This window comes from Cardiocondyla obscurior, linkage group LG24, assembly GCF_019399895.1.
Source record: "Cardiocondyla obscurior isolate alpha-2009 linkage group LG24, Cobs3.1, whole genome shotgun sequence".
NCBI classification, from domain to species: domain Eukaryota; kingdom Metazoa; phylum Arthropoda; class Insecta; order Hymenoptera; family Formicidae; genus Cardiocondyla; species Cardiocondyla obscurior.
This window is the reverse complement of record NC_091887.1, coordinates 453,241-474,881: the sequence shown is the minus strand read 5'-3', so window position 1 is coordinate 474,881 and position 21,641 is coordinate 453,241. Positions and strand designations below refer to the sequence as shown.

The window sequence follows — 21,641 nt, the reverse complement described above, 5'->3', positions numbered from 1 at the left end:
AGATGTCGTTCTACACGTTCGCCCTTTTCTGCGCTACGACGTTTGTGCTCGCCGCGGCTCAAGATCTTGAGCTTCGTAAGTTCATTCTTCGATTAACAATTCTTTTAAGCAAAAGTTTATTTTTTATCAATTAAAATTTAGCTGACTGTCCTATTTTGATTTTGCTTTAAATAAGAAACAGTTTATAAAAATATAATTATTATTAAAAAGAATATATAGACACAATTAAATTTTAATGTATTTCTAATATTTATTTGTAGCTGTGCAAACCTGCAAACGTGAGTCAGATGACTATTCGTCTTGCTTAAGACTTGCCATACAAGAAGCGTGGCCGAACTTTATCCCAGGTACTAAAAACAAATTGACAATACTTGATAATATTTTTTTAGATTAATTAATTTTATTAAATTCACATTGTAATTATTATTTAAAGTGCATAAACCGAGTTAAATTTACTGTTATATAATTTACGTTAATGTGCCATAACGTCGCACGAGTTTCAATTTTTTATTCTCGATAGGTATCCCAAAATTCGATGTGCCAATCTTGGATCCGTTCTTTACCGAAACTGAAAGAACTGTATACGAAACTAGTGACATACGTGCGGATATAACAGTCACAAATGTTAATACTTATGGACTTGCAAAGGCTCAGTTTTTGGCTGTGAGACCGCAACATTCCGATAATTACTTTAAATTGGAGCTTGACGTCGATTTACCAAAGGTGCTTATTGAAGGTAGTTATAAGGCGGATGGTGCTCTAGGAACTTTCCAAATTGGTGGCGAAGGTACGTAAATTAATAAACAAATTCATATTTAATTTTAACCTTGTAGTATATTAAAAAAATTTATTGAATCTAGATTTTACAAGCAAACATATTGAAATATATTTTTATTGATAAGAATTAATTATTTCTATTTTATTTTATTATTTTTTATGTATTGTATATTTCTTCTTCTTTTAGGATCCTTTAATATTAGCATGGAAGATATTAAATCCACGTGGATCCTGGAAGGACCTGTGGCTAACGACAAATGGACACTCGAACATTTCCATCTAAACCCAGAAGTTGGAAAAATGCAGATATGGTTTAGTGACATGTTTAACGGTAACGAGGAACTTAGTAAGTAGACAGTTGCTTCAAATTATTTTTTTATTAAAAATTAACGTACTTGTTCGTTTTATAATACAATCAATTTTGTTTCTTACATGTCGTTTCTTTATCGCTTTCAGATAATGCCGCTATGAAATTCGTAAATGAATATTGGCCGACATTGTATCGTTCAATGCTGCCATTCCTTGCAAAGACTTGGGATGAACGTCTTACAGAGCTCTGCAACCGCATATTCGCAAAGGTATCCTTCGCGAAGACGTTCCCTTGAAGCTCTTGAAGATGTTCCTTCCTGCTAGAGGATGCACACAGTACGTCCTCGTAGTATGATCGAGAGCGCGCCAAATTTGGAATCACGAATATTTTAAGCGACTGCTTAAAACCGGCGTGGAGGAATACGATGAAAATTCCTTTTTCTGAAGTCTGCAAACATCCCGACGTGATAAGTTACTTTTCACCACACTTCGGATAGTGTTATTTAGATTTGCACAATGTCGACATGTGTGTGAATAGTGCAACAACGGCGAGTTTACTGTATGTATAACCATAGTTTATTCTTATCATTGTTACTATTATTGTGTTACAGCTATTTCTATTAGTGATTGTTTATGTAAAGCACGGACATAATAAATCTCCAAGATTCTATCTTAAAAAAGTCTTAATTAAATTATTTAAAATACATACATTCGAAGTTCGTTGGTGAAATATTAAATATAAAACATTTTAAATGCGCCTCTATATATAGATAGCTGAAAAATTTAAAATAATCAAAATGATATTCCTGTCAAATCCGGGGTTTCTCGGCGTCGCGTTGAGGTCTTGCAGACGCTCGAGAAGTATTTAAAGGTTAGGAAAAATAGCTCTGTGACATGAGCTTTCCGTTGTCGATCAAGGATGGCGCCAGCGGTGGAGGCGGTGACGGGAACAGAAACCATTATAAAAAAGGTGTGGCTACGGAGTTGGCGGGAAGAGCAACCATTATAAAAAAGGCGTGGCCACGGAGTTGGCGGGAACGGTGCTCTGACTACCAACTCGCTCATTATGTATTCCTAATGCTCCTAATACTCCTCGAGCGTTTTCGGAGCCTCCGCGAATCGAGAAATCCCAGGATTAATGGATTTATCATTTTATTTATTTTATTTTATTTATTCTTGACTACTTATACGGACGCATTAAACGGGCGGATTAAATATTATTAATTTAATTATTAATATATTTTTTTAATTATTTATGTGCAAAATTAGTGAACATATAATCAGATAAATTAACTTTTATCATATATTCGTATGTATAATAGACAACACATTTATTTTACTTTATTAATATACCAGTAATTCCATTGTGCATTAAAACTATAATACCACATCTAAAGTTTAACGTTAATTTTATTTTATTATGACGTAAACAACAATTGTATTTACTATCACATATAATATATGTATATTAATATACATATATGTATAATCGCGAGTTTAAAAAAGACAATTTTTACGAATTCTTTTTCGAAAACCGTACATGTAATCTATTTTAAATTTTATACACGCATTAATACACATTTTTATGCATTACATATAATTTTTGAAATTAAAAATAATAAAAAATACAATAATTAAAAAACATTTTTGCGCGATGCGTTTGAACATGCATTAACTAATATTATAATCTAACCAGCAATTCTCAATTGTTAGTGGTCAGAAGTAAATAAAAATAAATAAATAAATTTTTTAACTCTTGAAACAATAATCTTTTCTTAATAATCGAAAAGTGCACCATAAATCCAAATACTGTGTGGTTTTTTTTTTTTTGTACAATTAAAATACTGCTTGATAGGTTGCTGCTATAATGTTATGTTATTCCCGTGCATATTTAATCTGTCACTGATTTCGATAACAAGAAACTAATGATAATTAACGAAAATATATATGTTTTAAGGTATAAGAAAGGATTCCACTGGTACATGTCGTAACAATTGATTTACAATTCCAGCAAAGAGCGTCGATAACTTCTTTTTAAGTTGCGGTTCCATCAACTTCAATACTTCTTGCCCATTTTCTCGAAGAAAAAGATTAATGGCTTCGGCTACAAAAAGTAATATAATAATATTAAAAATAAATTATTTATAAAAAAAATAATTTTTTAAATATAAAAAAAAAGAAAAAAAAATTATACATGTAAGTATATAAATTAAAAAAATTTTTCAATTCTAAATAATTACATTTTATATTAATATACAATTGCAATTACTTAATAAGATATTAGTCATTACTTTTCAGTTACTTTATGGCGATGATATCATGTTTCTCGTACGCAACGTACGGTTATAAAACCCCGTATTTATCTCATAGATACTTATAGACTGCTTGTGCAATTATGCTTACTTAATATTCGATTGTTGTTAAAGATCTTGCTAACTCGCATTTGCACATCTTTCACTGCAAGCACGACGTCGAGATTATCGACGTTCAAATACGTTTTTTCGTCTCGCGATTTCGTTGAGACTGTTCCCCTGACTAGCGCTCTAGCATCACCGAAACGCGCGTGAAATGTACCATTTCCACTTGCGGGCAAAATTATTAATACGCCGGAACTGTAAAAATTAAATTTCATAAATAGGGATTCAATAGCTTTAACGTAAAAGAACGTTTTTAATTATGAGTATTACGTACCTAGAATAATGCGCATCTAATATAAGGGCTGGCATTCGCACTACCGCTTGGAAGGGTGAACCAAGTTTAATATCTTCCACTGTATAATTACTCGCTCCCTTTACATAAAGATCGCGTAGCTGAATCTTATAACCGTTTGTACCACCGGTCAGAGAAAGAGTCAGTTCGTCCATCTAATAAAATAATAAAAAATTTTAACGCCGAGTTGCGAAACTGAGTTGATACATTAATTGTGAGCTTAGATATTTTTTAATAATAATTAAAGATAGATCGAACTTACACGGAACGGCTCTACTGCGGGTAATTCAATTTCGGGGATTCCAGCGCTTAAATACGGTCGCAAGTGATGCAGAGAGTCGATCAAACAAGTTATTAGCTTCGGGTCTCTTCTGGAACATTGCTTCACGTATTCGGCTGCAAATAAATTATTATTACACGCGCATTAATACACATTGCTTCAACATATGTCGTTTACTACGGGTGGGACTTTGTCATTTAAAACGCACGATTATTATATGCGTATTCCTTAAATAATTTCTTCTTCGTATTTTTTTTTTTTTTTGTGAAGAAGGAGAAACGTTCTAGATCGTTTAAGTAAAAGTCTTAATAAAAGTAAAAAGAATATTAAACTTTAGTTGTGTTAAAAGTGAAAGTAATATCTCGTGACGAAAAAGCACCTTCAAGTGTATTGCAAATTGATACAGAGGTAATATCGCAAGAAGTCACTTATACCAAGAGCTCTTTTTCTGACGTTTTTTTCCTAACGCTTTGCAAAATTGTGTCAGGTTAGTTAATAACTGTACTATGATGCATATGAAGTAGATTGCATAATTAAAACAGTACACATGCACACGTAAGCATTCAAATATTTATTACGAGTGATTCTATTTTATTTTTTATTTTATCGGAAGCGCCTCGTTTCCTCCGCCAATTTTTACGCGTATGCAAATAAATGCTGGCAATAATCATAAGTTAATTATATAGTGATCTCGTCAAATTTAGATGCATATATAAATTTTTACGTCTGCACTGAACTTTGATATTTCGTTACAACATAGGGTTTTCTGCGGAAACAAAGATCCGGTCTTGACGACAGTGTAACGTTATTGCGTGCAGAAAATTACACGTAATTTGAATTACAAATGATTTTTTATTATTACAAAAAAATTTTTTTAGCATATAGAAGCAATTACATGTCGTTTTGTAAACTAGTTTATTTTATGATATTATTTTTCGAAATTTTATACGGGTGTGGCAATTTCTCCAATTAAACGATCGTTTTACTACTTAATTTATGTTATCCCAGCGCATCAAATTAATCTCGTTTTATTTTAAATTCCAGCGTAATAATAAAAATCACTCGTGCCTCGCCGCAAGGAATTTAAATCCAACTTTTATTGTTTTAAATTCAACAGCGATTGCGACGACGAATATTAAGCGGAGATTAACATTAAAGAAACTAATGTTAAGCTTGCAAAAAAAAGAAAAAAAAAATTACAATAGTTTGATTACTCACGACTGGTATCGGAGGAGAGAGTTGCCGTGAAACCGACGACAAGGAGGATGGCCCACAGCCTCTTAGTCATAATTTTTTAAGGCAGCTTCAGCGGCAAATAATGAAGACGAAAGTTACGCGAAAGTTTCGATGACGGTGCTTCGCAGTGTCCACCTTCGCGGCTCCGATCGATACCTTTTGACGAAGTAAGCCGTGAAAATCCTGCCGCGTATAAGGATTACCGGGCGCGACGATGAATTCGACTGAAGACTCGATTCGCGCGATAAACGGCGCCGTTAGAATAAGACTGACTATGAAAGAGAGGGCATTGACAGACGGCAAATCGTAGCTGCACTCTCGGATACTTTCACTGCTGCAACATGCATGCACTTGCGCCTCCTTCGTCGTCTGCAGCAGCAGACGAGTCTTATCCAGGGCCAGGACCGTGGAGGCGGCTAGACGAAAGTGCTTTACTTGGAAGATAAGCGATGACGTCCTCGCTGAGTTTCCCGCACATAAATCATTCAGATCCCTCACCGAATGAGAAACTTGCAGCGACGCTTTGACCATGACGAAAGTACGATGCACGTAGAAATCGATAAGTAATCTGATACGAGTAAGATAGTTAATTGAACATGAAATTTACGTTTGATTAATGTTTGATTGCAGGATACATTCAAAAGTTGCGTTTAATTCCCCGCGCTTTAATATCTATTAAAATTTGGGGAAAAGAAATGTAAAAGTTGCAAGCCTTGCTTTTACATTAGATGAATGAATGCTCAATGGATTCTCGGATAATTCGCGAAACTGAAATGGTAATTTGCGAAACAAGACAATAATCTTGTATGCAATATAAATACAACGAGTCTATGTTGACAAGTAGACGTAATGCAATAAGAGTGTACCGTACTTTGTATGATGTAACCGAATCATTTGCATTCGACTACAATTAAGCCATTTGTATTATGCAATAATATTTCAGGAGAATGAACATGTATGATTTTGTAATTTACGATCTGTCATCGTAGAAAGTATTTTTTTATGTTATAATTAATTATGGATTCTGATTTCAGGAAAATTAAAAAAAAAAAAAAAAGTTTTATACAATCTTTGTTAAAAATATTTGATATAAAAATAATTTATTAAAAAATTAATTTCAAGAAAATTTTAATGAAAAAGATTAAGATTTTTATTTTTTCTTTGATCTCTTTGGTCATTTGCATTCGTGAAAACTAATAAATAATTAAAAATAGCAGTAAATTGCCTAAGATTAAAAATTTCTGGCTTTGTTACTTTCGGTACGTAGAAGATATTATTTTCTAACAATCAGTACCATCTATTGCTAGACGTGAGAACTATTTTTGCCGTCTTTACCATCTTTAAACTATAATGCACGTGTATAAATAATTAATTTATTTTGCACATAAAATAATCAATTTAAGAATATATCTTTTTTTACTACGTTCTTATTTGTATTTCGAAAAACTTAGCGGATAATACTAATGGAGCATTAATATTAAAATAAAAAAAAAAATGGATAATAAAATAATTTAAAAAACGGATAATAATAAATAACAGATCTAACTAATGAGCTTCATTATTTTTATGCATATGTAATAATTGATACTACGTACTGTGCAATACAAACTAATTAAATTTTTAAGCCAGTATTTTATATAAAATGTATCAGTAGATCATTATAATAATAATGGTGATGTTAAAGTATCATTAAAGCAGCATAAATTTTTTTTTTTAACATTTTACGCAAGACAAATTTATTTTGCATTAATAAAAATTTTCTTAAACGTTTATTTCTTTGCATATAATTAATTTGAATAACGCTTCGTTTCAAACGGATTATATATTCAGCGTGTCTTTGAAACTAGTATATTTCGTTTTTGTTGTATTGGATTTTTAGAGGACCTGTTTCTTTGTATAAAACTGGACGGCGTCACCGTATAATACCTAAGTCTAACATCTCGCCTTGCTCAGTCGAGGTTTTCACTCTGGCAAACTTCGCATTAGGAAGGTATCTAATTTATATAATAATTTTACATAAATATACATAAAAACTATAAATATTCAAAGAATTTAATATAAAAATTTTATATAATTATTTAATTCTTCATGATTTAATAATTAAAAAAATTTAATAATTTCAGATTTGATTATTTTAACAGTACAAAATTTAATAAGTTAAAAAATAATTTAAATATTGATTTAAATTAATTTTATATAATATTTAATTCAGATTTTATACATAAGAGCGATTAAAAACATGACCGACGCGTAATACAGATACATTTTTAACGTGGTAACAATTTTCAATGTACCTAATATGATTTGTATTGAAATTTCTGTAATTCTGTAATTTGAGCACAATTTCAATCGGCTGACAAATTGTTCCGCCTTTAGCTGCACGATGTAATGTTAGGTAATCTGCTGGGTAACTCGCGTTTTCTCTCTTACATAGTACTTAACGCACGACGAACTGGTCCAAGTGTTGAAGCAAGAATAAAGTAAATTTCTCACATTTCTTACTTCCACATAAATATACATTACATATCACCCTTCTCTCCAATCTTTGTCGATGATATTACATAAAACCTCCTCCAAAATTTCACGACTTGAAAGCAGCATGCTGGCCCTTCTCTCAGATGTATCGCAAACAGTGAAAGTGCGTGGTACTCGCTCCCGGTTCGCGTAATACCGCACGTGAATCGTTCCTATTTCGTTTGTGAGCACTGATAAGTACCAAGGTGATTCTTTTTGCGTGCTTCAGATCGATCGAACGAAAATAGGGACGGAGAAAAAGCAAAGAGAAATGCAGCTGAGGACTTTTTTATTTGTGTTACTGCTGCACGTTTCAACTGCCGCCGATTTCGGTAAGTAAATTCTCGTGAGTTCACCGCACGTGCAATGAACTTTGACGTTCGGTGTCATCTCGGTATAAGAAGAGAGTGATTCACTCACGGTAAAATCAACGCGTTCGTAAATCTTATAAATAATCGAGAGATCTTAAAAATTGCTTTATACACTGTTTAAAAAAAACATTAAAAATTTTATAATTATTTATACATTTACTGCGCGTTTAACCAAAAGTTACGTAATCTAAAAAAAAAGAACATGTAACATTTTTTTAGAACTATACGCTTGTTTTACGTATATAATGCATGGTACGTTTAACGCAATTTAATTTAATAAAAAACCAAATAAATGAAATAATATAAATTAATAATTTCTTAAACTAAAACTGCAAAAAATTAATTCGCAAGAAATCAATTAAAAAATTAATATAAGGTTTGCAAAATTAAGTACTTATACTTATTGTTTGTTGACGTATTACATAACGTAATACCCTATCTTGTAATATTGTAATAGAAGGCGAACTGTAAGTGAGATGTTCTTAAGGAGCGCGTGGGGCTATCAAAACCGGAATACCTGGAAGTGAAAGTTATATTACGCGATTACGTGTGTGCATTCAATGTTAATACGTACATATTAACATTCAATTTTAATAATTGTGCATTAATTCAATGTTATGAGGTCTTTGCAATCGATTGTAAACGTCACCTATTCGTTAACTTTGTTCAGTTCAGTTTGTTTTAATCATAAAAAAATTAATAAAATCTTAAAATAAAAAAATAAATTCTCAATCTCTTCTATAATGTACATTTATGCATTATAAATTACGTTCTTGTTTTTAGAGGACTTCTTCAGAAATTGTCACGTCAATGCACCAGGTTTTGACGTTTGCGTGCGAGAGGGATTAAATGCGATTTCGAGGCCTTATTTCAAAACTGGCTTGCCAAAGTACAATGTGCTTCCGTTTGATCCATTTTTTGCCCAAGAGATAATAGCGAAAAGAGGGATACCTAATTTCGGCTTTACTTTAACACTCCGAAATGTGACAGAAACCGGATGGGCCAACAGTAAAGTGACAAAATTCGTTTCCGATTTGAATAATTACAAGGTACATACACTATTTATCGGTATATATCGCACGTAAAATATTTGATCGACAAAATACGTAATATTTCGTGCAATCAGAAATTTTGCTGCGGTATATTTTTGGCAATTTAATATATTTAACATACGAGTTTACATTAAAGCTAAAAGTATATCAAAGATTAACAGCACGATTGCATTTTATTTCCATAATGAGACGTTTAAAATTTATTACTGGGAAACGTGAATAAAAGTAGCTAAGTAATAATTGAGCGACGAGATAAATTAACGAAACATTGCGTCAATTAGGTTGTGTACACTCAAAGTTTTCCGGAGAAATTTCTGACGGGTAATTACGAATTTAAAGGAGTGTGCTTCAGCTCCTCAATAACCAACAGAGGAAAATTCACTTTGGCTTTGTGTAAGTATTATTAACAATTTGTGTGTTAATTACTATTTAATTAATTCCGGTATTCGATAAGTACGATTTTTTGCTACTAATATTATAATTAATTGCAGTGATATTTAAAAAAAATAGGAATATTATAAATATATATTTGTAATTTAGTTATAGCTTAACGTTTTTTTTTTCTTTTAATTTTAGATGATCTTATACAAACGAGCACTATAACCAAGGTACCGGGGCAAAAGGTGCGCGCTCAAATAGATGTTCAGTCTATTAGTAATTTAAAACTTCATATTACAAATCTGCTATTTGGCAAACGAGTTTTTGAGGATATTCTTGATAAAATAATTAATTATACATGGCAGCCTGGTTTCGTATTGACGAGAGGCCTAGTGAACGAACTCGTTTCAACCGCTTTTACAGAAATTTTCGACAACGCCTTTCGTAATTTCCCATTTGAGCAGATTTTTAAATCAAAACCGATATATTAATAATCAATGACACATTTGTAACTAATGGTTACAAAACACAAGAAACATCTTAATCAATATGCACAGGTTGGTTCTTAAACATACAAAATTTTAAGCCACTTAATTCGTCTATTATAAATGAATTCTGTTAAAAAAAAAAAAAGAAAAAAATTAGGAACTAAAAATTTGCGTGTTGGAATATCTAATTATACATATTAGAAAAATATTAAAATTAAATATCATTTTGTTCAACACGCATTATTCTAATATGTATATTTAATTAATAATTTAATTAAATATATGTATTAAAAGATGCTTGTGTTCATGGCATATTATATAGTATAATATTAAGTAAATACAGACTTTTTTTACGATATACCTTTGTATTATTGCACATTCCGACACTAGAAAAATTTAATATAAGTTTATGCTCATTTTATTAATTTAATGTACTGCTGAGTTACGATGTAAGTATACTATTATATATGGTTCATCTTCTGTCGAGTGCTATGAGGAATGCCAGGCATTTTGATAGCAAGAAGGGTTTCTTTTTTTCTCGGTAGCTGTTCGCCTTGAAGAAAGGTCTTTGACTTGTATTCTGACAGAACGCGCAGAGGTACTGTCTCGAAATACTCGAACAAAGAATTTTAATTTACATTGATCAGGATTAATTAATGTTAATTATAATTAGCAAACAAGTAAAATTCACCTCAGTCGAGGCCACATTATTTAACTAATAAATTAACCTTTTCTTAAAGCAAGATTCGTAGTATTCGTTAAAGAAAAATGCTAAATGTGCGCGTAGGTTGCGCCAGAATAAATAAACGGAAAGATAATCTATCAATAAAACTTAACCTCGGCACGTGTGATATTTTCTTTTCGCAAAGTAAGTTTGAAAAATTTGCATACTCTTAATGACATCCTAAAATAATTCAAATTTATACTTCGTTTATTAGACTTTAATTCTACGCGGTATAAAATAGTTTGCATTTTTTAGTAAAGTAAAATTTTATAAATATTCTTGAGAGTACAAAGTACGAAAAAAAATTTTGACATTGATAAATTGTCGTTCGCTACAAGCTTTCTATGGTTAATTTGTAGATCAGCCCTTCGATTTCGTTTTTTCCTCACGTTTAAAGGCAGGAAGTGCGATTAGCGATTGGCGACGATCTTCCGCGAACATGTACGTGGGTAAGTCGGAAACGTGACTTCAAACGAACGTGACCAAGGCGATTAACGGTGTTTAACATTCTCCTACTCCCTTTTCGGTTATCTTATGACGTCTACTCTGACGTTTGTCGGACGATTTCTTTCTTCTGTTTTACTACTCGTTACCCATTTTTATGTGCAGTCTAGATATTTTAGATACACCGCAGATTGTTATTATTTAATCATTCTTACAAACTCCGATTGTGCGCTATACATATTTAAATTGCGTAAGATTTAACAAGCCAATTAGTTGCATCAATAGATTCTATTTAATCTATTGCGAATATTTAATACACGCCGCTGCACTTGATTTTGCTAATTATCAGCGGAGAAAATCGCTTTTTCTGTGCCCTTTCCAATCATTAAGCGCGTACCACTTTAAAATTACCAGATAAAAGAAGAAAGTTATAAACAAACGTCGGCAATTATTGGGAAAGTAAGCGCATAAATTAATCAATAGTTTCTTCATCTCCTTCATTGGCCTCTGAATTACTTATTAAAGGAGCCTTATAGTACAGTTTACTGTGGTGGATTTAAAATTAACGTTGGTAAAAGTTATAAAGAATTTTTTTAATGAAATTTGCGCTCCCCTCGTCTTTTTGCATCTAAGAAAGTTAATTGGCGAAATCCATAATGACAATGGCACGACTGTTTGTTCTCCCATGTCATTAAACCCTTTACGCGGCACGTTCTACTCGACAAAATTTTTTAAAAACGTTTAACTTATATATTCTTTGGATCATTAATTAATATAATTAAATAATTAATTACAAATCTAAAGTCAACCATAGAACACTTTAAAAGAACGGCGAGTCCGACATGGTTATTTTCCACAGTAAATAAGTAATTTGTTTAGATATAAAAAAAAATTAAAAACTGGTTTTGATTTTATTAAATTTAATTAATAATTAAATTGCAAACCTAGTGATTAATGGGGCAAGCAATGCAGGTACGAAGTCGTAAAAAAAACCTTTTGTCTCCCAGTCATAATTTTAAACATTTATAATGTAAGAACACACCTGCCGCTCCGCGCATAACATACTTTTATTATTCGCGCTCGTACATTGCACAAAACGATAAATAAGAGTAAGCACCGACTCGAAGTCCCGCTCAAGGTTTTGATACTCTTCTTCTTCGTCTTCGAGGCCGGCATAGCGGGGGCAATGTCAAGGTGGCCTATAAGGCCAAGCGCATCCCTGCCAGTCGATCATTCCTCGTCGGGAAACCTGATCGTTCTAGTGTATCGATAGATACCAGTAGATCCTAACGAAGAAAGGAAAAACGAAAGAAGCAAATTGCCAAAGATGAGGAATGCTGTACTACTGTGCTACGTGTGCTCCCTGTTGATCGGCGCTCACGCCGTCGGAAGATACAGAGGCCTGGAGTTTCTAGAGCCATGCTCTAGGAGCGATTCGAAGCTAGAAGCCTGCCTCGCAAGAACAGCCAATACACTCGTCGAGCGCTTTCGTCAAGGTGAGATGTCGAGGACGCAATTTACATATTTCTTTTGCAATTTTTAATCGAACTCTAGACAAAATTATGTAATGTAATATTGTATATAATGTGACATTGCATAATGTTCTCGCATTTCAAGCACCGTTTTCTCAAATTTTTATTTTTCCATAAAGTGAAATATGTTTCAAGTGTGAAGTAATTTTTTAATTGGCTCGTACAGAAATCAGATTTTTAATTTATGAATGGTACGTTTCAAAGAACGTTGGAAGAATACTTAGATATGTAGTTTGAAGTATAGTTTACCGTTTTCGCGGCGATCAAGTGGTCTCAACAGATGATTGGAATTTGCGGTTTATCGAAGTACCTAGCTTGAGCATTTCTGCGCCGATTTTTTGACTTTGCGCTGCGGTAATATTATTAATAATTAATTTTATTCGATTAAAAATAATTTTTTAGCAAACTATTATTATTACGTTTAACGTTTTTAACAAAATAAAATTAAAAGATTAACGAATTGGACAATGAGCTACTTTACTGCTATTGAAAATAATCGCGCTGATACAATATTAATATAATTAACAGTTTTAACTAAGATTAAAAATAGTTTAACAATTGCAACATATTAATTATAATATATTTCATGATTAAAAAAATTGTTTTGTTTCAGAAACAATTTTTGACACGTTGCAACAAAGCATCACGTTCTTTTTTTTTTTTTTTTAATAAAGTGTTATAATAATGTATATAATTTGTAAATAAACTGAAAGTTGAAAGTCTGGAACAAACCGGTTCCATAACCACGTGGTTTTGTTAACGATCGCGGTACATTATAACGGTGTATTCGAATGGTCACCCAGTGTCCTACATTCTACTTGTATTGTACGATATTGCTTCGGTCTGGAGCAATAGCTTTCTTCAAACATATAAGCAGGTGGAAATTACGAAATTATTTTTTAAATAGTCATTGATACAATAAATTTTTCAAGAAATTACAGAAGACAATAGTAACAGAATTGGATTTTAATTTTTACGACGCTATTACGAAATTTAATCGACGCATTAAAAAAATGTTAAATATAATTTCGAAAAACAAAAATATCCAAAGAAATCACACAGACGCTATTACGTCGAATTTGCGTAATATGCGGTGAAGTTAGATATTACGGTCTAACGAATGTTGTAATTTTAGGTTTACCACAATTAGGCTATCCAGAAGTGGAGCCTATTATTCTAGACGAGTTGCATATCGCTCTCGGAGGCGGTCCAAATGGTTACAGAGCGCAATTCAAAAATATCACAGCTAGAGGAGTCTCTGCTTTGCGAATAACCGGCCTGAAAACTAGACTGACCGACGATGAAGTGCAATTGCAGTTGGCTTTTAGCATTCCGAGAATTAGAGCGGCCGCGAGATATCGGTCCAGCGGAACTTTGATCTTGGTACAAGCCAGCGGCGCCGGAGATTATTGGGGCGAATACGGTAAGTCTGCCGAGGAAATAAAACTAATTAGCTTCTTGCCACTTAGTAATTAATTAAAAGTCGGTAATAATTTATTATAACGGTTTTTTCTTTTTTTTTTTCTTTTTAAGAAAAATTTTATATCTGTAATTATAGTTTTTACATCGAGAAAACGCTTAGCCTTTGTGGCGCACACTCGTTATTTCCACACAACCTCTCAATTCTTTCTCACGCACTTTTACCATCTGCGAGTTAGACGGCGCATACCGATGTGGTAAAAGTCTATTCCTTGCTTCTCGAAAGCTGAACAAATATTTCTTTCCGATTTATTGTTATCTGGAAAATGGCATGCGCGAAATCTGTTATTCAACGAGCTGACGAAATAGCAATTAGACCGTGCAAAATTCGAATTATGAGATTGACGAGAGAAAAAAAAAATCTAGATTTAATAATCTTGAACTATCACCTTTCGTCGTGCTTCATTAAAGAATACATTAGAGACTCGATTTTTAAACAAGCTGCAGTAAAATCTAAAAAATCGTTTTTAATGTCTAATAAATAATTAAAGTACGTAAAAAAAAATATATATATTACAAAGTAAGTACGCGCGTCATAAAGACTGTACATTGTTTTATGTAAAAAAGCTTAGAAAAATTAAAAAAAAAAAAAACTTAGAAGACATTACGTTTTATTTTAATATCAGTGCGTTACTTTATATCGATACGATGTTTATCGTCCCAAGACATTGTTAATGCCGCGAGGGGAAAAAAAATCGTAAGAAGTATGTTTTTTCAATCTTCGAGCAAGTGAAATGGCACTAATGCAAGTGTGTCGTGACAGTGGTAACTTTCACTTCGCGTAGTATATATTTATTGTCAACAAGCTTTATTTGCCACTGTGACAAATGTCGCAGAATCGGACAGAGCGTAATTGAAAATAATAGACGGCACAGATATCCGAGCAATTTTACTCGCGAATAAATTAAATATAATTTTATCCAAAATGATCAATCAACGAAGTAGCATTACACGTATAATGATTCGATAAGTAATTAGAATTTTAAAATTGATGGAAAATATATTTAAGGCTTCCTAAAAAATATTTAATTTTTTTTTACGAGTTCAATTACTTTTTAATGTTGTAAATAACATTTACGTTTGACGTTGTACTGAACAATATATGTGAGAATTTCTGCTGCATGAATCACAGTGTTGAACTCTTGTAAATGGCGATGCAATTTATTTTCTTGCCGTAAAAGAAATATTCTTTAGAAAGGAGTAACGAAGAATACCGCATTCTCTTTTGAATAAGTCACTGTTATTTACGCTTTCTTAAGAATAATTTAATTTACAAATTTCATACCTTTCTAAATAATTGGAAACTAAAAAAAAAATACTTATTCAAACTGTTTGAGAATATTTATACAATTTTGTCGGTTCGAACGGCTTGAATTAATCATTAATTATGATTATGAAAGCAAAACACGTTGCGAGCGTAATTGTCGTAATTTATGATAATTTTTTTTTCAACCAAAATGAGTATATCATCTTTTATTTATCAGTTTTGTTAAAACCTTTGTTTTAGATGATGTCAGAGCTAAGGTCTTTATCAGAGCAAGACCATTCGTATACGAAAACCGTCGTTACCTCAGATTGCAGCAATTAAAAATGGATTTTAGCGTAAAGAATATCAGAATGGGAGTCGAAAACGTGCGAGACTCCAACAGTATATTGCGTAAGTTTAAATTTTCATAATATACGAAACATAAATGTGCGAAAATTTTTTAATATAACAAAAAGTACGGAGTACATAAAACTCAAATAAATGCAAAACAGTTATATCGGAATAAATCATGACTTTTTAAAAATTAATATATTCGTTTAAGCTGACGTATAAAAAAATTTTCATTACTGGGAATTTATTTTTCCCAGTAACACACGTTTTAAAGAGAAGAAAAATGAATTGCTTAATGTGTGTGGCTCAGAGTACCTATTCTATAACAATTATAATATATTTGGATATCAAAAAATTATTTAACAGTGTTATCTCTTTCAAGCATTTTTTTCGGAATTAATATATTAACAAAAAAAAATTTTTTCGAGCCATAAATTGTATTTTAAAATGTTTCTTTTGTTTCACAGTTGCGGCACTTAACCTTTTCATCAATACGAACAGTCAAGAATTATTGAAAGAAATGAAACCGGATCTGAGGCGGAAGTTAGTTCAGGTGATGACGACTTTCGTGGAGAAACTTTTTGCTCAAGTGCCGTACGATGCGTGGATTACAGATTAAACAATTAACTAATAATTGCCGAGAACAAAACTTAACCGTTAGTGCGTCAATGGTGCACTTTTGAACCGCGACGCAAAACTCAATGCAACAGAAAAAAAAAAAAAAAGTATTCTTATCTTAGTTGCCTTCGAGAAACAATGAAAATCTTGATGCAGAATTTACAATGGAAATTACGAAGTAACAAAAATTGTCGACTGCTTCCGATCAGTATTTCCAAGGGAAAAAAAAAAAATCTCAAGAAAAACTTTCCACGTTATAATGAATGACTTATTAAGTGTCTCTAATTTTCTTCTTGCACGTGAATCGCCTGAAGGGCAATCTATATGGGCAAAGATTAAACGCTGCATATACGATACAGGGTATTTCGTATAAAATTGTCGGAATTTAAATAAATAATCGTCGAGAATATTGGAGTTTGCCGGTTTTCTTTTAAGGTATTAGTCTAAGCATAATTATCAAATATCTATACTAAAAATTTTTTAATTATGAGATTAGATTTTTTTTAAACTGTTAATTAATAACAAATATATGTATAGTTATACGTACACTCACACATGTATATAATTTAGAGCAAAAGTGAAAAAGGGATCATAATTCAGAGTGTAACGGTGTACTAAATTCTTGTTAGTGTCTTCTTCTTATTGTCTTGCAATAATTTATTTTATCTTTATTTCTCTGTGACATTGAAGAAGTTAAACTAACGATTAATCATTAGAAACATTTAATGCAACGACGTATAAGAAACGTACGTAGTACTTTTAAGCTAAGTCCGGTTACACTTTTTTAATTATTATTTAGCATCGTACGCGAACGCGGGATCCTTAAAAATTTGATAATTCGCTAAAAAGAAATACATATATATGTGTGTGCATGCGTGTAATACAGTGTGTGTTCCGCGATAAATTGAACAGCCAGTTTCCGGTCACCGCGAGGTTTCAAAAAAAGTTCTGACAAAAGTTTTATGGCTTTGACGAGGACGTAAAGTAATGTCACTGGTTTGGCCTTCAGCAAGTGGTTCGAAAATCATGTAAAAATTATTTTTAATTTTTTTTCTAATAGAACTTTTCTTTTAAATTGTTCACCGCGTATTCTTATAATCTTGAGAATTTTCTAAAGCGCTATCTCTAAGCATTTTTTTTAGTTAATTATTTTCCGAGTTGCAAAACTTAAAGGTAACAGTACTGTGCTGTGGTATTAGCATCATTCAAGGTGTACCACGCGGAGATTGCACGTTCAGATTTGCACTTAAATGTGTGTATGAAGTAAAAAGTCCTGAGGAAATGAGAAGTCTTGTAGTTCGTATCTCCATTCAAGTGCAAGCATAAATACATGCGCGTACATACGCACACACGTAATATACGTGTAAGTCTGACCGAGCAACCTCCACGTTGTACAACTTTGGCGATGCTAATGAGCAGGTAATTGTAATTTTTAAACCTTATAACACGAAAAGTACTTTAATAACAAAAAGAAAAAGAAAAAAAAGATCCTTAATTATAGAGCTTCAGAAAGTTCTCGAGGCAAGCAACAAGAATACTCAATGAAATATAAGAGTTTCCGTTTAAGAAATTAAATATAATTTTCAAGTAACCTTCAAACGACTATTAAAGGTAAAACCATTCGCATCATTTTACATTTCTCTCGAAATTATAAGACTTTTTTAAGAAACATTTCTTTATAAAGCCTAGTGCCTTTAAGAAATCAACTGTTTAAATTTGAATGGGACACTGTACATAAAATTATAAGTGTGAATTTTTTTTTTACACAATCAAACGTGTGTGAATAAAATAATATCGTTCAATCTATGTGAACACCTTTGGGTGTCTTATAATAAATTATACGAATTTAATTTCAATTAGAATTATATATTTTAATAATTCGTTGTTACATTATTAAGTTAAAGTCTATAATATTACAAATAAATTTCAATTATTTAAAAATTACTTTGATTTTAAACATAAATTATGTTGCATAAGAATTGTTTACAGACTTTGCATTTTTTTTTATAAGTTCTTTATAGATAAACTTATCGTAAATCACGCTAGAAATAAATATTAATTAAATAAAAGTAAAATTTAACAATACGTTTATCCATTTCATTTTATAAAACTGTGTCATTTAAATTCCATTAGTGCGATTGTTACCGCACTTACGCGTGAGAGTGATATGACAAACGAGCGTTAAGTAGAAACTCTAAGAATCTTGGGATAACAGAATAATCGGCATGTAAATAGCGTTTTAACTCAAATTATTGACCATATTATACACGCGAGTCATATTTCAAATAAAAGAAAAACGTGTTTAAAAAGGCAGAAAGAATAATTGTGTTTATAATTAGTGAAATTACAATTAATACATTTTGCGTGGACGTACTTTTTCAGTTCATTGCTTTTCTGTGTGCAATCAATAATGTAACAAATAATTAATACCTCTAACAATTATCGATGTCATTACTTGTTACGTTTACAGAAACGGTGTAACATTTTTTTTTGCAAGCCAGTTGCATTCGATAATTGCTAGTAACAGCAAAGGTAAGAACTTAAGATTTTTTTTAACGAGAAAATAACAACAAAATAATAATTCTAACATGCAAGAAAATTGTATAGAATATAATCAATTATATATCTTCAAGTTAAACCGCCTTTTCTTCCAGGAATTCTGAGAAATAGATACAGTATCCTTGCGCAAAGAAATAAATGTAGGAAGTTTACAAGTTATTGAATTTAAAATGTAAAATTCTTCTAGTAAAAACTTGTGAGAGTTATGCATTTGTGTCAAAGATCACAATTTAAATATGTATTTATAATATTGTATTATGTATCTCAAAGATCGAACGGTAAAAAAAAAATATAACGTTATGTGATCGCATTGTTTAAAGAGAGTTTTAATACAAAAAATTAATATGTTTTAAATTATATTGAATATTACATTTATTTGCATAAATAAATACAATTATCGCGTCTGCATTCTTTTACAGGAAATCGATCGTCGCGGAACATCTCGGTGAGCGAGGTCAAAGCTATCTCGATCACTGTTTAAATACATTTTTATGTCATCATTGCGTCTTCTCTATTATTAAAATAGAATCACAATACCAGTGATCCGACAGGAGCAGTCCGCATTTCAATTAATTTCGCTAAATAATTAGTAGTACGATGTTCATTTCTGCTATGCCGAAATTGTTAAATTAGTCGTTGTAGCAAAATGACAATCGTATTTCATGCTTGTATTTCCTGACAATTGATAAGCCGCTGCCCAATCTTATTTCATACAATGTGTGGTAAAAATTCTTCTTTCAGGAAATATCTTATCGTCTGGCTTGAGCAGTAAAAGCAATTACAAGAGAGGTTTAAGTCATATGACATCACTCTAGTCTATTTGCGAAATATAATTTATTTGCAGAGAGATATTAGATTTTCAACTGATTTTTTAAGTATGACATACATTAAAACCAAAGATGAAGACATTTGTATGACATATTTCATGTTTTACGAGATAGAAAAGAAATCGAATGTAAGTAAAAAAAAAAAAAAAATAAGTCTAAAAAACCTAACTGTATAATGTTTTAGTAAAGCATAATTTTTACATACGGATATAAAATATTATAAATACCAACTTTAAAAAAAAAAAACATTTGTATAAAGTACAAAAAGAATTATATAAGAATAATTATAATTAAAATAACGTAACATTTATTTTTTTACTCTTTAGCCCTTTTTTTTAGAATTTGCTTTTTTGTGCTTTAATACGATAGAGATTAATGATTTCGTATTAGTAATAGTTAAAAATAAAAATTAAACAAATCCTAAAAGTAACTATGATGTATAATTTTATGTATTAATTTAAATCCTAACTTTTTTTTTAATCAATGGATAAAATAAATTATGATTTGTCACTGTCTTGGTCTTTAGTTGACTCAACGGGCATTATACTGCATTATATAGCTCTGGTAACTCCGATGACTTCTTTGATATGATGGATGGACACCAATTATGATGTTTTTACTAATTCTAGCCAGCGGATTATTCGTGCACACGTAAACAATCATTCTCGCATCCCAGGAAATTACACTCTCGCCAACAAAATTTCAGCTATTGCGTTTCAGCATTTCAAACTCACTTGTAAAAATCAGGGGTTTGAAGCCGTAAAGCTTGAGAAGCGCATATCTTTTTTCAGAAAATGTTGAACATCACTCAGTTATATATAAATTGTTCTATAATATTTTTTAACGGCATATTTTAAATTTTATTATGCCGCATCAGAAATAATACTGTTCAACTAACAGCGTTTACGAACTAACAATTAAAAAAATTTTTTTTTTTTTAATTTGCAATCATCTTATATTGTATATAGTTTTGCTGCATGTTATTGATATAATAGTGTGAACTTTGATTCTCGCGCATTAACATTTACATATTCCTTTAGCTTTAGGAAAAATCCGTGAGAACCTGTGCCTTTTACGCATCTATTTCTATCGATTTATGAAACTCATCACGCATTCTTTACTGTATGTTTCTTTGGTACGCATGCATAATCGCTGTAATGGTTAAACAGCAATCTTTTGTCTATATATTGCGTAACATACGCAGACACATCTGAAATCATTTATCTTTTATTTTTTAATTAATTATTTAAGAGATATTTTTTTTATAGAAAAAAAAAGACACTAAAATCAGATTTTGTCCATGTTTCAAACATTCTATTTCTTTTTATTATGTAATTAATTAAATATAATGGGACATGTGACGATAAAAAGCACGTGCTATAAAAAATAGAATAATTTTAAAATTAATAATTGAAAAAAAATCACAGATAAACTCTGTAAAATACTACAGCTAATTTAGCTGCAAAAAAAAATCCAAGCATTATTTCTTCTAAAGTGAGAGAGATATTCTGTTTGAAAAAGCGAAGGCTTGTTAATAAAAGTTAATATATTATTCCGACTATGCGCACTTATTTCTATGCCGATGTCACAGTAAATTATCGAATGAGTGCGCACTGAATGAAACCGTAACACAAAATTAAAAATTTATTCAACAAATGTAGAATTGACAAAAAAATAATAGTTAACCAGGTATTCCTATTGCGAACAAAAATAGTCAACGTGAATAATTAAATTATAATCATGACGC

At 31.2% G+C, this 21,641-nt stretch overlaps 4 protein-coding genes and 1 long non-coding RNA gene across 5 annotated transcripts; 3 read left to right on the top strand and 2 right to left on the bottom strand.

Moving 5' to 3' along the window:
• The first annotated feature begins 2 nt into the window (after positions 1-2).
• LOC139111677 (circadian clock-controlled protein daywake) lies at positions 3-1,131 on the top strand. Its single transcript, XM_070672150.1, has 4 exons — positions 3-75; positions 261-347; positions 521-787; positions 965-1,131. The coding sequence occupies exons 1-4, from the start codon at positions 3-5 to the stop codon at positions 1,129-1,131; spliced, it is 594 nt and encodes a 197-aa protein (XP_070528251.1).
• An 8-nt stretch (positions 1,132-1,139) lies between these two features.
• Positions 1,140-2,123, bottom strand: LOC139111453 (uncharacterized). The gene is made up of 2 exons (XR_011547207.1): positions 1,796-2,123; positions 1,140-1,534 (listed from the first exon to the last, which is right to left on the bottom strand). It is a non-coding gene; the product is annotated as an uncharacterized lncRNA (long non-coding RNA).
• Positions 2,124-2,165: 42 nt separating this feature from the next.
• On the bottom strand, positions 2,166-6,291 carry LOC139111450 (protein takeout). The gene is made up of 5 exons (XM_070671741.1): positions 5,294-6,291; positions 4,058-4,191; positions 3,778-3,950; positions 3,490-3,698; positions 2,166-3,190 (listed from the first exon to the last, which is right to left on the bottom strand). The coding sequence occupies exons 1-5, from the start codon at positions 5,361-5,363 to the stop codon at positions 3,039-3,041; spliced, it is 738 nt and encodes a 245-aa protein (XP_070527842.1). The 5' UTR covers positions 5,364-6,291; the 3' UTR covers positions 2,166-3,038.
• Positions 6,292-7,518: 1,227 nt separating this feature from the next.
• Positions 7,519-10,575, top strand: Jhbp16 (Juvenile hormone binding protein 16). The gene is made up of 4 exons (XM_070671748.1): positions 7,519-8,157; positions 8,980-9,245; positions 9,530-9,641; positions 9,825-10,575. Exons 1-4 carry the CDS (start codon positions 8,097-8,099, stop codon positions 10,115-10,117), a joined length of 732 nt encoding a protein of 243 aa, XP_070527849.1. The 5' UTR covers positions 7,519-8,096; the 3' UTR covers positions 10,118-10,575.
• A 1,875-nt stretch (positions 10,576-12,450) lies between these two features.
• Jhbp2 (Juvenile hormone binding protein 2) lies at positions 12,451-18,593 on the top strand. Its single transcript, XM_070671749.1, has 4 exons — positions 12,451-12,778; positions 13,950-14,237; positions 15,801-15,950; positions 16,358-18,593. Exons 1-4 carry the CDS (start codon positions 12,610-12,612, stop codon positions 16,507-16,509), a joined length of 759 nt encoding a protein of 252 aa, XP_070527850.1. The 5' UTR covers positions 12,451-12,609; the 3' UTR covers positions 16,510-18,593.
• The last annotated feature ends 3,048 nt before the right edge of the window (positions 18,594-21,641 follow it).

Coding starts and splice junctions, on each gene's coding strand:
- LOC139111677 (XM_070672150.1), top strand. CDS start 3: ATGTCGTTCTACACGTTCGCCCTTTTCTGCGCTACGACGTTTGTGCTC. Junction 348..520: donor GTGGCCGAACTTTATCCCAG/GTACTAAAAACA, acceptor TATTCTCGATAG/GTATCCCAAAATTCGATGTG. Junction 788..964: donor TTTCCAAATTGGTGGCGAAG/GTACGTAAATTA, acceptor TTCTTCTTTTAG/GATCCTTTAATATTAGCATG.
- LOC139111450 (XM_070671741.1), bottom strand. CDS start 5,363: ATGACTAAGAGGCTGTGGGCCATCCTCCTTGTCGTCGGTTTCACGGCA. Junction 4,192..5,293: donor TCTCTCCTCCGATACCAGTC/GTGAGTAATCAA, acceptor ATTTATTTGCAG/CCGAATACGTGAAGCAATGT. Junction 3,191..3,489: donor TAACAACAATCGAATATTAA/GTAAGCATAATT, acceptor TACTTTTTGTAG/CCGAAGCCATTAATCTTTTT.
- Jhbp16 (XM_070671748.1), top strand. CDS start 8,097: ATGCAGCTGAGGACTTTTTTATTTGTGTTACTGCTGCACGTTTCAACT. Junction 9,246..9,529: donor CCGATTTGAATAATTACAAG/GTACATACACTA, acceptor TGCGTCAATTAG/GTTGTGTACACTCAAAGTTT. Junction 9,642..9,824: donor AAAATTCACTTTGGCTTTGT/GTAAGTATTATT, acceptor TTTTAATTTTAG/ATGATCTTATACAAACGAGC.
- Jhbp2 (XM_070671749.1), top strand. CDS start 12,610: ATGAGGAATGCTGTACTACTGTGCTACGTGTGCTCCCTGTTGATCGGC. Junction 14,238..15,800: donor AGATTATTGGGGCGAATACG/GTAAGTCTGCCG, acceptor CCTTTGTTTTAG/ATGATGTCAGAGCTAAGGTC. Junction 15,951..16,357: donor AGACTCCAACAGTATATTGC/GTAAGTTTAAAT, acceptor TTTGTTTCACAG/TTGCGGCACTTAACCTTTTC.